The 12,112-nt window shown below is 43.5% G+C and overlaps 1 protein-coding gene across 5 annotated transcripts in view; it reads right to left on the bottom strand.

Moving 5' to 3' along the window:
* The window catches only part of ASAP2 (ArfGAP with SH3 domain, ankyrin repeat and PH domain 2), a 505,514-nt gene that overhangs the window by 96,106 nt on the left and 397,296 nt on the right, over positions 1–12,112 (bottom strand). The window contains exon 1 of one of the 5 annotated variants that reach the window (XM_080999023.1): positions 9,930–10,313. The exons of 1 other annotated variant lie outside the window; for it this stretch is intronic. In XM_080999023.1, the coding sequence (XP_080855149.1) occupies positions 9,930–10,055 (126 nt within the window). In that variant the 5' untranslated portion in view covers positions 10,056–10,313. Of the gene's footprint in view, positions 1–9,929; positions 10,314–12,112 lie in introns of those variants that run through there. 3 more of the 5 variants (XM_080999024.1, XM_080999019.1, XM_080999020.1) reach the window with 3 other exon arrangements.

Below are 12,112 nucleotides of genomic sequence, written 5' to 3'. Positions count from 1 at the left end.
TCTGTACTTGCAACAGAGGTAAGCAACTCTAATATAGCTGACATCAGAGAACTGCTCCTTTACAGACCAATGCTAAACTTGCACTCAGCACTACAAAAGGCAGAATTAATTAGAAAGGATTGAGAAGAAAATACCAACCCTACCACAGACCTCATTTTTTGTGTTTTCCTCCAAGGCACCAAATCTGAACACATGCTTAAATCTTTGTAGAATCAGCAGGAATCCAAGTCATCCTGAACGCTGAGGTGAAAACTGTCCCCAAGAAGCACCCCACATATGGCTAAAGTAACCCCTCAAAAATCGAAAGGAAAATCTACTGCAAATGGTCTGCATTAGGTATGCACCTGAATAGAATTAATTCTTCTAACAATCCAATCCTATGCAGAGAAGTGAAGTATTCTTTGTTCAGTGGGTCTTATTCCCAGACAAACGTGTTGAATTGCAGCCTAAGCAAGACAAACTATTAAAACGCAGGCCAATGAATACTTAATTATTGACAGTTAACTAATCTCTGGATAGAAGATGTTCTCAAAAGGTACCATCCAAACGCTTTGCACATATATCCAATCTCCAGAGAAGTGAAAAGGAGTGGTACCACAATTCTTTAAAAGGAAACTTGGGGGAAATTACTGTCATTTCCCCTTGAACTGTTCTTCTTCCAGTTCCCCAGCCCAGCCCCATTCCTTTGAAAACTCAGTTCTCTTGTTGCTACTGCTGGATTTCCAACATCTGTTATTCCCTGGATCCTTTGCTCTTGAATTATCTGCTGCTTCCTAGAATTAATCTAACCAAATTGCTTGCTTGTCCAACAACTCTCCATTTCCTTGATTTCTTCAAACTATAAACCACTAGAAGCATTTACACACGCAATGTGAGGTCCCTGCACCATATGGTTGGCCACAGTGGGAAGAGAGTTGCAGACTAGATGGGACTTTGGCCTCATCCACCAGGGCTCTCTTCTTATGTTCTTATGTTAAAGCACTTTTGCAATATGTATTTTTACATTCAGTTGTGACACATTGACTGTTGCTAGTCTAAACAGAAACCATCTCCTCTTTTTATGGCTACTTCAACACATGAGGAAAGCTGAGGCTAGCCTTCCCAAACCAGGTACCTTCCAGATGTTGTTGGACCATCACTGACCGTTAGCCATGCTTGCACTCATGGAAGTTGTAGTCCAAAACATTTGCAGTGCACCAGTTTGAGGAAAGGGCTGGCCTACGCTGTGCTACCCTCCAGCTGCTCTATTCTATGCACAAAGCTCACACCAAATTGTTCCAGGGTGTGAACTCTCTTACCTGAGAGTTGCTTGCTCACCTGCATCACCCTCACAAGTGGCAAGCAGGGCCTTTGCCATATATCACATTCTGATGTAAAATACTGTAGCAGAATCTGTGGTGAAATGGTACGGCTCATGGTGAATTAATAAATACAAGCTGCCATACATACCCTGGATTTGGCATTGTGGCACACCACTACTAATGCCCATTCAGAGTTGTTCATGCTTGGGCCCCAATATTTGAATCCACTGAGCAACAGTGCACAAGCTAAAGCAAGCCAGAGCACAGTCAACTTTCTTCTGTGGCAACCATGCGCCTTGTAGTGAGGCAATGCGTTTGTAGGCCAACAGCTAAGTTTTGCCATTGTTCCACCAAGAAATAGGGATGGGCTGAGAGAAGAAAAATAGCTGCTCCATCTTCTATCATTTCTTCCACTGCTAGCACTATTTGGAGACAACGCCACAGCTTCTTCAATTTCCAATTTGTCCAATCCTTTCAGCTTTTAGGTCCTGTGCTAAGTATTGTTGTTGGTTCATGTCCACTCCCTACATTCATCACCACTAAGAAAAACAAACACTGACCTAAGATTATTCACATTACTGTTGTTGTACCCATCAGAATTCCTAACTAAAGCAACCTGCCTGCATTGGACGCTGCCTTATGCCAGTTCAAAGCTCTGGACCATCCAGTTTAGTATTACCTACACTGACTAGCAGCAGCTCTCCAGGGTTTGGGGCAGGCAGCATGCCCAATCCTACCTAGAGAACCCAAGAACTGAACCTGGGATCTTTTGATCTATCATTGAGCCGCAGCCCCTTCCAATCATTATGATAACATGTGGGTCCACATCATAATCATTTACACAGAAGCTATGTAGGAAGACTGTGTAAGAGATTATGACTCTTAAGTGGAAGCAGGAATAAAACCATGCAATTACATTATTTTCTAGCAAAGCATACTGCTTTGTTATTGATGCCATTCTGTTTTTGAAGGCAAACTGCTTTTTTTGCAATTCGTAAGGAACATAGCAAGCTAGTTGCCTTAAACTGAGTCCAATCCATTTGCCCCTCTAGGTCAGTCCTGCCTACAGTCCAGTTTCTCAAACTTGTGTCTCTAGCTGTTGCTGGACTACAAATCCCATCATCCCTAGCTAGCAGGGCTAGTAGTCAGGGATGGTGGGAGTTGTAGTCCAACAACTACACTGACCGATGGGGGCTTGCTAAGGTTTCAGGCAGGGAGCATTCCCAGTCCTACCTAGGGATTGAACCAGGATCCTTCTGTAGAAAACGCTTAATACAAACGAAGTTTTAATAACAACAACAAAGTTTTCAAGAGTTCAGAAAACTCCATCACTGGCACTGAAGGTAGCCACAACACTGTTAGTTATGCCTCATAGCTCTTTGTACATAGTAGTTCTGTTTAATAATTAAAAAATGTGGTTTTACTTAAAACTTGTGCAGATGTATCTAGGATTTAGGCCAAACTTTAACAGGAAATGCAAGCGGGGAGAGGGCAGAAAAGTGAGAGAAAATAGCAACCCATTCACAACTTCAGATCTTAATTACAGAGATCTTTTAGGAAGAAGAAATGTCTATGAAAAGGAAATTCCACCTCCTCCAGCTCCTAGTTTGTTTGTTGTTATTTGTAAGGACTAGGCATCAGTAGCAAGGTTAATGGATTAAATTTGATATTTAATCTGTTAACCTCAACCCATTGCCCCCCCCCACCTCCGAGGTTGCCTTTCAGCATGATTTTGTGACATGTTTCAGGACCAGAACTAGCTTACAGAATTTTTTCCATACACGCCTCTGGACAGCAGAACAAGACAGCTATTTAGCTACTTTAAAAGTCAAGGGTTGAAAAATAAATGAATTCAGATTTCTAAGTGCCTACCTTGTACACAGGGGAAGAGAAATACTCTGGCAAACTGAACTAGATATTTTACAGATACGCCACATTTACATGCATCCCACACGTTACACGCAATGCAGGCTTCAAGAGATGCACTTTCTAAAAATGGAGCACTGGGATGTCTGACAGGATTGACCAGGGCTAGAATGCTAAGAATTTCTCCTTTGTTGGGAAACTTGATCAACAGGTTTTTCTTTTTTCATTGGGATAACTGATTACCACATCTAGGACCAGAAAGGAATTTCCTCCAGGTCAAATTCATTACACCGTGTTAAACAAGCTTTCTTTAATTATCTGGGTCTCTTTTACTAAGCTTGTTCCTTGAACGGCAGGCAACTGTCCTGTGGAACACCTCGATCTGTCCTGTACTCTGCTGTGCACAATAATATGAACATAAAGTCAATCATTGGGAGTGCCCAATATGGAGAACTTTGCTTTGATTTATCAGATCCAGACATCTTGTATATGCCTATGTAACTCAGGATGCATACTCTGGAACAGTGTCTGAAATTCAATACAGTCCCAGAAATAAAAAATATTATTTGTTATATCTATTTATTTATTTACTGCTTACTAAAAACACACACACGCAAAGCAACGTACAATTAAAAAATAAAATACCAAATAAAGAGATTTAGAACATTAACTAAAAGTGCTCATCCTACAATGACATGAAAAGGAAACATCTGACTCCACCCAACAAAAAGGCAAACACCAATTAAGAGCAAAATAGTTATTATCAGACACCCTGTAGTAATGTTAACAGTAGTGTCTATTGCTGCAATAGGTTTGCAGTGATTCCCTGAATGCTTTAGTAAGACAGAAAAGCCACACAAAAATACTTCTTTTAGTTTAAAGACTTCTCTGTGTGAGTGCACCACAACAGAAAGATAAGCTCAGGCAATCACTCCAACAACTTTTTAAAAGGAAACGTCAGTATCAGTGGAAAAGAAAAGAACTCACTCTGAAACTCACTTATAGATGGTACCTAACATCAAGGAAACTAGCGCTGATACACCCAGGAACCTCACCAAAATGCTGGAGAGGATGCACCTCCACAGGCACATACCTCCACATGTGGTGGGAATATCCCAAAATCCAACTCTTCTGGACATCAATCATACAAGATAGATGCAAAATAACTAAGCAAGTATTAGAAGTCACCCCAGAACTGGCCCTACTAAACATATTCCAAGCTAACAATGCCCACTTACATTATAGAGAGTTCATAACCCACCTGCTCTCAGCAGCCAGAAGCATCATAGCCAGACACTGGAGAGACCTGTCAGCAGTGAGCATGGACCAATGGTATCAAACAGTACAGTGGTACCTTGGGTTACATACGCTTCAGGTTACATACGCTTCAGGTTACAGACTCCACTAACCCAGAAATAGTACCTCGGGTTAAGAACTTTGCTTCAGAATGAGAACAGAAATCGTGCTCCAGTGGCGCGGCAGCAGCAGGAGGCCCCATTAGGTAAAGTGGTGCTTCAGGTTAAGAACAGTTTCAGGTTAAGAACGGACCTCCGGAACGAATTAAGTAATTAACCTGAGGTACCACTGTATGGGAAACAGCCTTGTTAGAAAAACTAACCAATAAACTGAAACTGACACGGGGACAAATAGAAGACGCCTTCACCCCAGTATGGTTCCGCTTTATCACATACATAGCCCAACAAGACAACAACAAGAATCCACCAACAGAATACAAATCAATCTGGCTAACCTGATCCAAAACACACATACACACACACACACACACACACACACACACCCCACTCACACACACACAAAAAATCTCACTACAGCCAACCAAAGACAACCAACCACACCCTAGGCCGCCCCCAACCTCTCTCACCACCAAGGAAATACAACAAGTGAATAGTAAAAGAACACATACAAATGACAATGACACAAAACCCCACACATACACTAAGGCAGTGGTGTCCAAACTTTTTTCAAAGAGGGCCAGATTTGATGAAGTGAAGGGCCAAAAGGGCCAACCAGAGTTGTTAACCTTTTTTTTAGGATTGAAGTTGTTGAGGTTCTTTAAGGATTTTACCCCCAGAAATAAACTGACACAGGGACCAGATTAAACCGACCAGCGGGCCGGATTAGGCCCCCAAAACAGACTTTGGACATGTCTGCACTAAGTAGAAGAATAGAAGCATAACTACCCAACCCAACCCCACCCCACCCCACTCACCACTCTCCCTTTTTTCTTCCTAACCTAACACTGTATGCAACACTAATGTCTCACAACAAATGAAACCTATCTGTAGAAATACAAAACTCATCCCAAAATGAGATTAAATCTCCTTCATGAGGTTCTTCATTATTAAGAAAAATCCACTGATCCTACCTCCGACCTATGGGACACAATGGACAAGCGTAGATTCATCAATGCTTTACTGTGTCACAATGGAAGTGTGAACTCAAAGAGGAAATTGGGTAATGTGACAAGATCATCAGCATGCCAACGTTTGTTGGGAGCTGCTGTGGTTTATTGTTGCAACAGAAAATAACAATACTTTTTTAAAAAAAGAAATCAAGAAAAATCCACTAAAACCTGCAGGCTGAATTCTCCTTCCCCATCCCCCATTTGGAAAAAGAGACCTTCAGACGGCAGGTAAAGTACCTAAACAGGTTTCCAGTATTTCAGTGACTCATCATTTGCTGTAGCTTAGTCTTTCCAGCCTAGTTACTGTTTTACCTGGCGCAAGCAGTCCTGCTGGCATTTTAATATCATGTACATAAACAATACAAGGCACAGATACACTTTCTGAAATATGTTTGGGAAGCATTATGCAGGATCAGGCCAGGAGAGCAAGTTCTTTCAAACTACTGTCTCCCCCTTTTTTTTGCAATTAGAAATTGGATGGCCTAATTCTAATCATAGCATCATCTCTATAGGCTTGAAAAACCTGCTAAATGGCGTTAATACTGTAAAGGGTGTGACCTGTATTACTGCAGCAGAAAAGGCTGCAGAGATTTACACTTTGAAAGCCACAGCTATTTAGGCACTTGATTCTAGGCTAAAATGTACTCAGTTTAATTAAGCCATTTCAGAATCTCAGTGTGACCAATTCAGAACAGCTGATGTTTTGCCAACTTTTACTGAAGAAATTAATACTAGTAGATGAGCAGAGACACTTTGCCAACACAAGCCTCAATTAATGCAGCTACGCGTAATTCTACTCACCCGTAGTGAGCAGTTCTTGACAGGGCAGTAAATGTTTAGTTTTATTAGCATTTTCCTCCACCGCACAGCATGATGTAAGATATTGTCTTGATATACATGACAATTAACTATTTCATACTACTGTCCCCTGGAAATTTCTATCTTAGCATTCAAAACCAAGAGAACAGTTGAGATAAGGCATACTGACTGCACTGCTTTGGAAACTAGCTTTCGACTCAATATGTGACCTGCACCAAACATCTGTCAGACAGATTGTGTAGAATCAAGCATGCTTTAGGATTGCTTGCTTATTTGTTTGTTTAAATAGCCTGTTTTCCCATTTATAAGGGAAACAAGCTTTCGGCATGTTTTTTAGAGAGGTCCCTTCACACTCAAAAACTCAAATTTATCACCACTCCAGAACTGTGAATGACACTCATTCACAAATCAGGATGCTCTGACTTCTGACTCATGAGATTAAAAAAAGAAATCTCATGATTCTAAGCTACAAAGTGACAATTTGAATGCACTCTTTCTTTGCTTCTTAAGTCATTCCAGGCTTTATAACTCAAATGATGCTGCTGTTCCTGGAATAGGAATTCATAGTTTCTGTGAGTATTTTCAATTCTGGACATCATTTCTTAATGCGCACCCAAAATTGTGGTACCATAGACAAGAGCATCTCTCTGAAAGAGAGTTTAATCTCATGTGGTATATATGAATGCGGTATGTATGTTCTTCAAAATCATAAGCAGTACAAGTCTTTTTAAAGTAAAAATAAAGACCTGTCACTCTCACAAAGCCCCAAGACACAGGAAGTGTTGGCTAACCACTTGAGAGTTATTTATAAGGCCAGTGTCTGCAGAACTGTGTCTAAAGGTAGAAAGGAGGATGGAATCAATATTATTTTTTATTCCTTCAAGCTCTGTGATCCAAGAGTTATGAGAAAAATCCTGGAAACGGAATCATTTCTTCATTGTTTTAGACTGGGATTAGGCAATACACGGACAGCAGGCCACATTAGCCCTTCCAAGGCATTTCTCCATCACATGGTAACTCGCCTGCAGGCCAGTAAACCTGGTGAAAAGAAATGGGGGAAACTTGTGTACTTAGCAAGCTGTATGTTGCTATTAACCTATGCTTTTGCTTCTGAGCCCCCATGCATGTTTGCTCAGAAGCAAATCCCACTGTGTTCAATGGGACTTGCTTCCTCAGCTCATGTGCTTTGGATTGCAATTCAAAAACTCTCAAAAAGTTTTCAAATCCCAGATTGTTTTAATAAGTGACACCTTCCCCCGCCCCAAAGGACTGCTTGGTGTTTTTCAAGATTCAAAAAACCATATATTTTGAAAATATAAAGGTTAAGAGCAAATTTGTAAGGGGGAGGGGATTTCTTCGCAACAGCAAAATAATACTTCCTCCAATCTGGACCAGCTAACTTGAATTCAATAGTTTTTCATCTTTTGAAGAAGAATACAGAACCCTATGAGTCTACCATAACAAAACACTGTAGTGAAAAAGACAGACTGGACACATTGCTTTTTACAAGTTAAATGAACACTTTTATGAAGCAGCCCAGAAAGGCTGTGTCATTCAAATAAAAATGCAAAGTAACTCCAGAGTTTATATGTGTCAGTGAGATATATTCAAACCATATCTGGATGTGCGTCGATATTCGTTTACATGCCACTGACAGTGAGTGAGGGAGAGCAGGATAGTATTGATCCTAGAAATAGTCCAGTTTTTATTTGGGAAGGATTCTGCAAGAGATGTTGAATATTTAGACAGATCACATCTCAGACATTCTTTCTTTTCTGTAGGGTAAATCCCAATGAAGGTACACAAAGAAGCCTAAAACTATGATTTATTTATTTTATGTTTAAAAAAAACATTACGCCAAAGCAAACTGGCTACACTCTTCACAGGGGTAAACAAAAGCTAATCCAGTGCTAAATCCCTTTGCCTTTAAACAGTACTGTGCATAGTGAGAAAGTGCACCTTTCACTTCTTTTGTGTGAAGGGAAGAGTGCTTTAAATCCCATGTGCCAGGGTCTGATACAACTTAATAAAGAGAAGAGGGAGGAAATGCTGTGGTGTTAGTAAAGGAGGAGTCCCAAGGGGACAGAGGCTTTAGTAAAGCAAGTTTATGATCTTGTATTAGTAGTGGTCAAAGACCTAACCCTTTTGTTTTGGTGACATAGGCATTTTAATTCCTATAAGGAATACGAGGGATGGAATACTCCATGGGTCTCCAACATAATAGGCCTTGAAAGGGGAGAAAAGATGAACACTTTTTTAAAAATAGACGTTACTTATGTGGATCTGCAGCATTTATTTAACCCCCTCAGTCCCCCAGATGGGAGAGAAAAAAATATCCAGAGTAAAGCTTACGGTCTGATCCTATGCATCTTTCTTTACTCAGTAAGCACTACTAGGTCCAACGGGACTTACATCTTAATAAGTAAAGCATAGGAGGATAGACAGCTTTGGGATCAAGCCCCAGTGAACACAGTGGAATATAATTTCTAAGTAAATATGCTTAGGGTCAGGTTGCACATCTCCCAAATCCCATCTTTCGGAATAAGCCACATTGGAGACAGCAAAGATTGCATATGTGTGTACGCGCACACGTTATATATACACACACACTATATATATATATATATACATATATATATATGGTTTTATATATATATATATATATACACACACACACACACACACACAATATATATATATATATACGGTTATATATATATATTTGGAGAGTTCCTCTCCCCACTGAGACGGGTTAGAAAATGCCATCAAGAAGTCTTTCGGGAGGGTGGGGGCAGGTTTCCAAAATCTTTGTGTAAGGAAAGCTCATTTGTAGTGTGCAGCTCGTTTAGAGAGGGAGAGAAATGGTTGAAGATAGCCTTGCCCAATACAGTACAGGTGGATATATGGTGGGCCCCCTCCTCGGGGAGGGCTGAGGGAATTCAAGCCCTTTGTGGCAGAAAGGCAAAAAACAAAATATAATAATAATACCCCACCCATCAGTCCCAATATCGAAAGCAAAGAGTTGCTAGAGAGGTGTATTCTGAGGAAAAACGATTTAGGGGAAAAAAAAAGGCGGGCAAAAGGGGAAACAGGAGAAAAGAAGGGGCTGCCGTGATTGTCGCCTTTCTTCTCCCCCGCCCCCGCCAAAGAAAAGCGGGGCATAATCCTCTCAAGGAAGGCACCAAAGGGGTGCTGAGTCGGGCACGGAGCCCCCTTTGTGCCAGAAGGCGGCAAGAGCGACGGAGGAGAGGGGAGGAGAGCGAGCCTGGGCATGGCTGGCGGCTCCTCCATGCTTCCCTCTTGCAGCCTCCCCACTTCCCCAGAGAAGCCCCATAGCCAGGCGCGCAGGGGGCTAGGGAGGCACACGGAGCCCGGGGGCTATGGGGGCTGGGGCGGGCTCGGTGCGGCGGTCGAGCCGCCTCCTCCTTCCCGCAGGCCAGGCGGAGGGGCTGGTCTGGGTCTGGGTCTGGGTCTGGGCTCTGCCCCCTTTCGGCGCCGCCGCCCGCTCGCTCGCTCACCTCCTCGATGGCGGCCACGGTGTTCCGGCACTGCACCATCCGGGTGGTGAAGTTGGAAGCGGTGGGCGACTTGTAATCCTCATTGGTCTCGGACACGAATTCCGACACGGAGATCTGGTCCGGCATGGCGGGGAAAAGGGAGGGAAGGAAGGAAGGAAGGCAGGGAAAGAGAGAGAGGAGGAGAGCGGCGGGGCGGGCGGGCGGGCAGGCAGGAGGCTCCTGCAAGAGGAGGGAACGGGGTGGGGGAAAGCGCTGGAAGGAGGAGAGAGAGAGGCAGAGAGGCAAGGCAAAGGCAGGCGAAGCTGGAGCCTCCCCGCCTCACATCGCTCGGCAACCGGCTGCGGCGCGATCTCCTTTGCAAGAAGCGAAGCGTCAGTGGGCGGGTGGGAGGTGATTATTGTGAGAGAGGCAAGCGCGCACAGACACACACCCGCGCGCGCGCCCAGACGCACGCGAGGAAATGCCCTAGTTTTTTTTTTATGTGTGTGTGTGTGTGTGTGTGTGTGTTTCCCACCCCCCACCTCCAGCAAGGGGGAGAAGCAGACATACAAGCCCTCCCCTTCTAATCACGTACAAGGAGGGCGGAGATGGGGGGCGCAGACTAGACACACACTCCTCCCACTGTAACGCGCGCGCGGAGGGAGAATCCAGAGCCGCCGCCGCCGCCGCCGCCGCCGCCGCACACGCCCCTCCTAATGCCGAAGGAGAAACACCTCCCTCACCGCGGAGGAGGAAGGCAGGCGCTCACCTCTCCGTGGTCACGTACAGGGAGGGGGATAATAGTGTGTGTATAAACACACACACTCTCTTTTTCATGTACATGACAAGAAAAGACTCTCCCACATCTCTTCTCCCCCCCCCCTCGTCCGCAGAGCTGCTTTTACGCAGCGTTTTCATTCACGCCTTTCCATCTTCGCATCCCCTCATTCTTCCAAGGAGCTCCCGCTGAAATGTTTCTCAGTGGAGTCGCTTCACCTATTCGCTGATCGGTAACCCTTTGAAATCAAGCGAGCAACGTGAACGTGTGGATGTTACCACATCTACTGTGGGTTGCCTGGAGGTCGTAACTTTTGAGTTAACACCCTGCTCTTCTTAATGCAGTGCTCTTGGGAACCTGAAGAAATCCAAGGCTGGATGAAGGTGTGAATGGGAAAGAAAGAAAGAAAGAGAAAGAAAGAATTGGCTTTGAGGTCATGCGAGGAAACTCGCTTATATTTGGGTTGGCTTATTCACACATGCAAGTTCACACAGTCATCAAGTTATGAATCACACATATTTTACGTGGCAAATATTTGTTTCTCGCTGTATGCACCGTGTACTTCAGTGTCCTGGCAACGTGATTCACCTTGAGTTCTCATTAAGGTGTCAATCCTTGGAAGTAGTTTTGAGAAAGTCAAAGATTACTGATCTAAGTATACTCAAAATATATTGGGAGAGCAATCCCCAGAAGGTATCTCCCCGAGTGTGAGGGGGAAATAAATAGCAGGTGTGTATTCAAAAGACTGAAAGCTGCCATGCTGAGTTAGACTATTAGTCCATCTAGCCCCGTATTGTTTACACTGACAGGCATCAGATCTCCAGAGTTTCAGAAGAGGGTCTTTTGCAGCCCTGCCTGGAAACACCAGGAATTGAATCTGGGATTTTTTGCATGCAAAGCAGCTTCTCCAAATCTTGGTTCAGTCTGTAGAGCAGGAGACTCTTAATCGAAAGGTTGTGGGTTTGAACCCCACGTTAGGCAAAATATTCCTGCATTGCAGGGGGTTGGACTAGATGATGCCCTTCCATAAGTCTTCCCTTGAGTCCACTCTACTTTCTTATTTAATGGATATGTGCTCAGAGCTTCCAGAAGATTAAAGTAAGATTAAAATACATAAATATAACAAATTACTGTACATCATACTAAAGAAAACGAAGTGGGGAAAGAAAAAGCGACTTTGCCCGGCACCAAATGGTAAACAATGTTGGTGCCATGTGAGGGCTACCATGGGGAGGTAATTCGATAAGTGGGGTGCCACCACCAAAAAGACTCTCCAGCCACCACCTGCCTTACATCAGTTGGCAGGAACACCTGGAGAAGAGCCTTCCAAGATAACCTTGATATATGGTCCAGTTTATAGGGAAAACGTGTGCCCAGTATGGGATCACATAGGCTTAGCTAAAGGCTGAGCTACATTGAGGTACAT

Source organism: Podarcis pityusensis, assembly GCF_964106645.2.
Source record: "Podarcis pityusensis genome assembly, chromosome: 3".
NCBI lineage: Eukaryota > Metazoa > Chordata > Lepidosauria > Squamata > Lacertidae > Podarcis > Podarcis pityusensis.
Note: the sequence above shows the minus strand (reverse complement) of the source record. Positions and strands in the feature narration are given on the sequence as shown.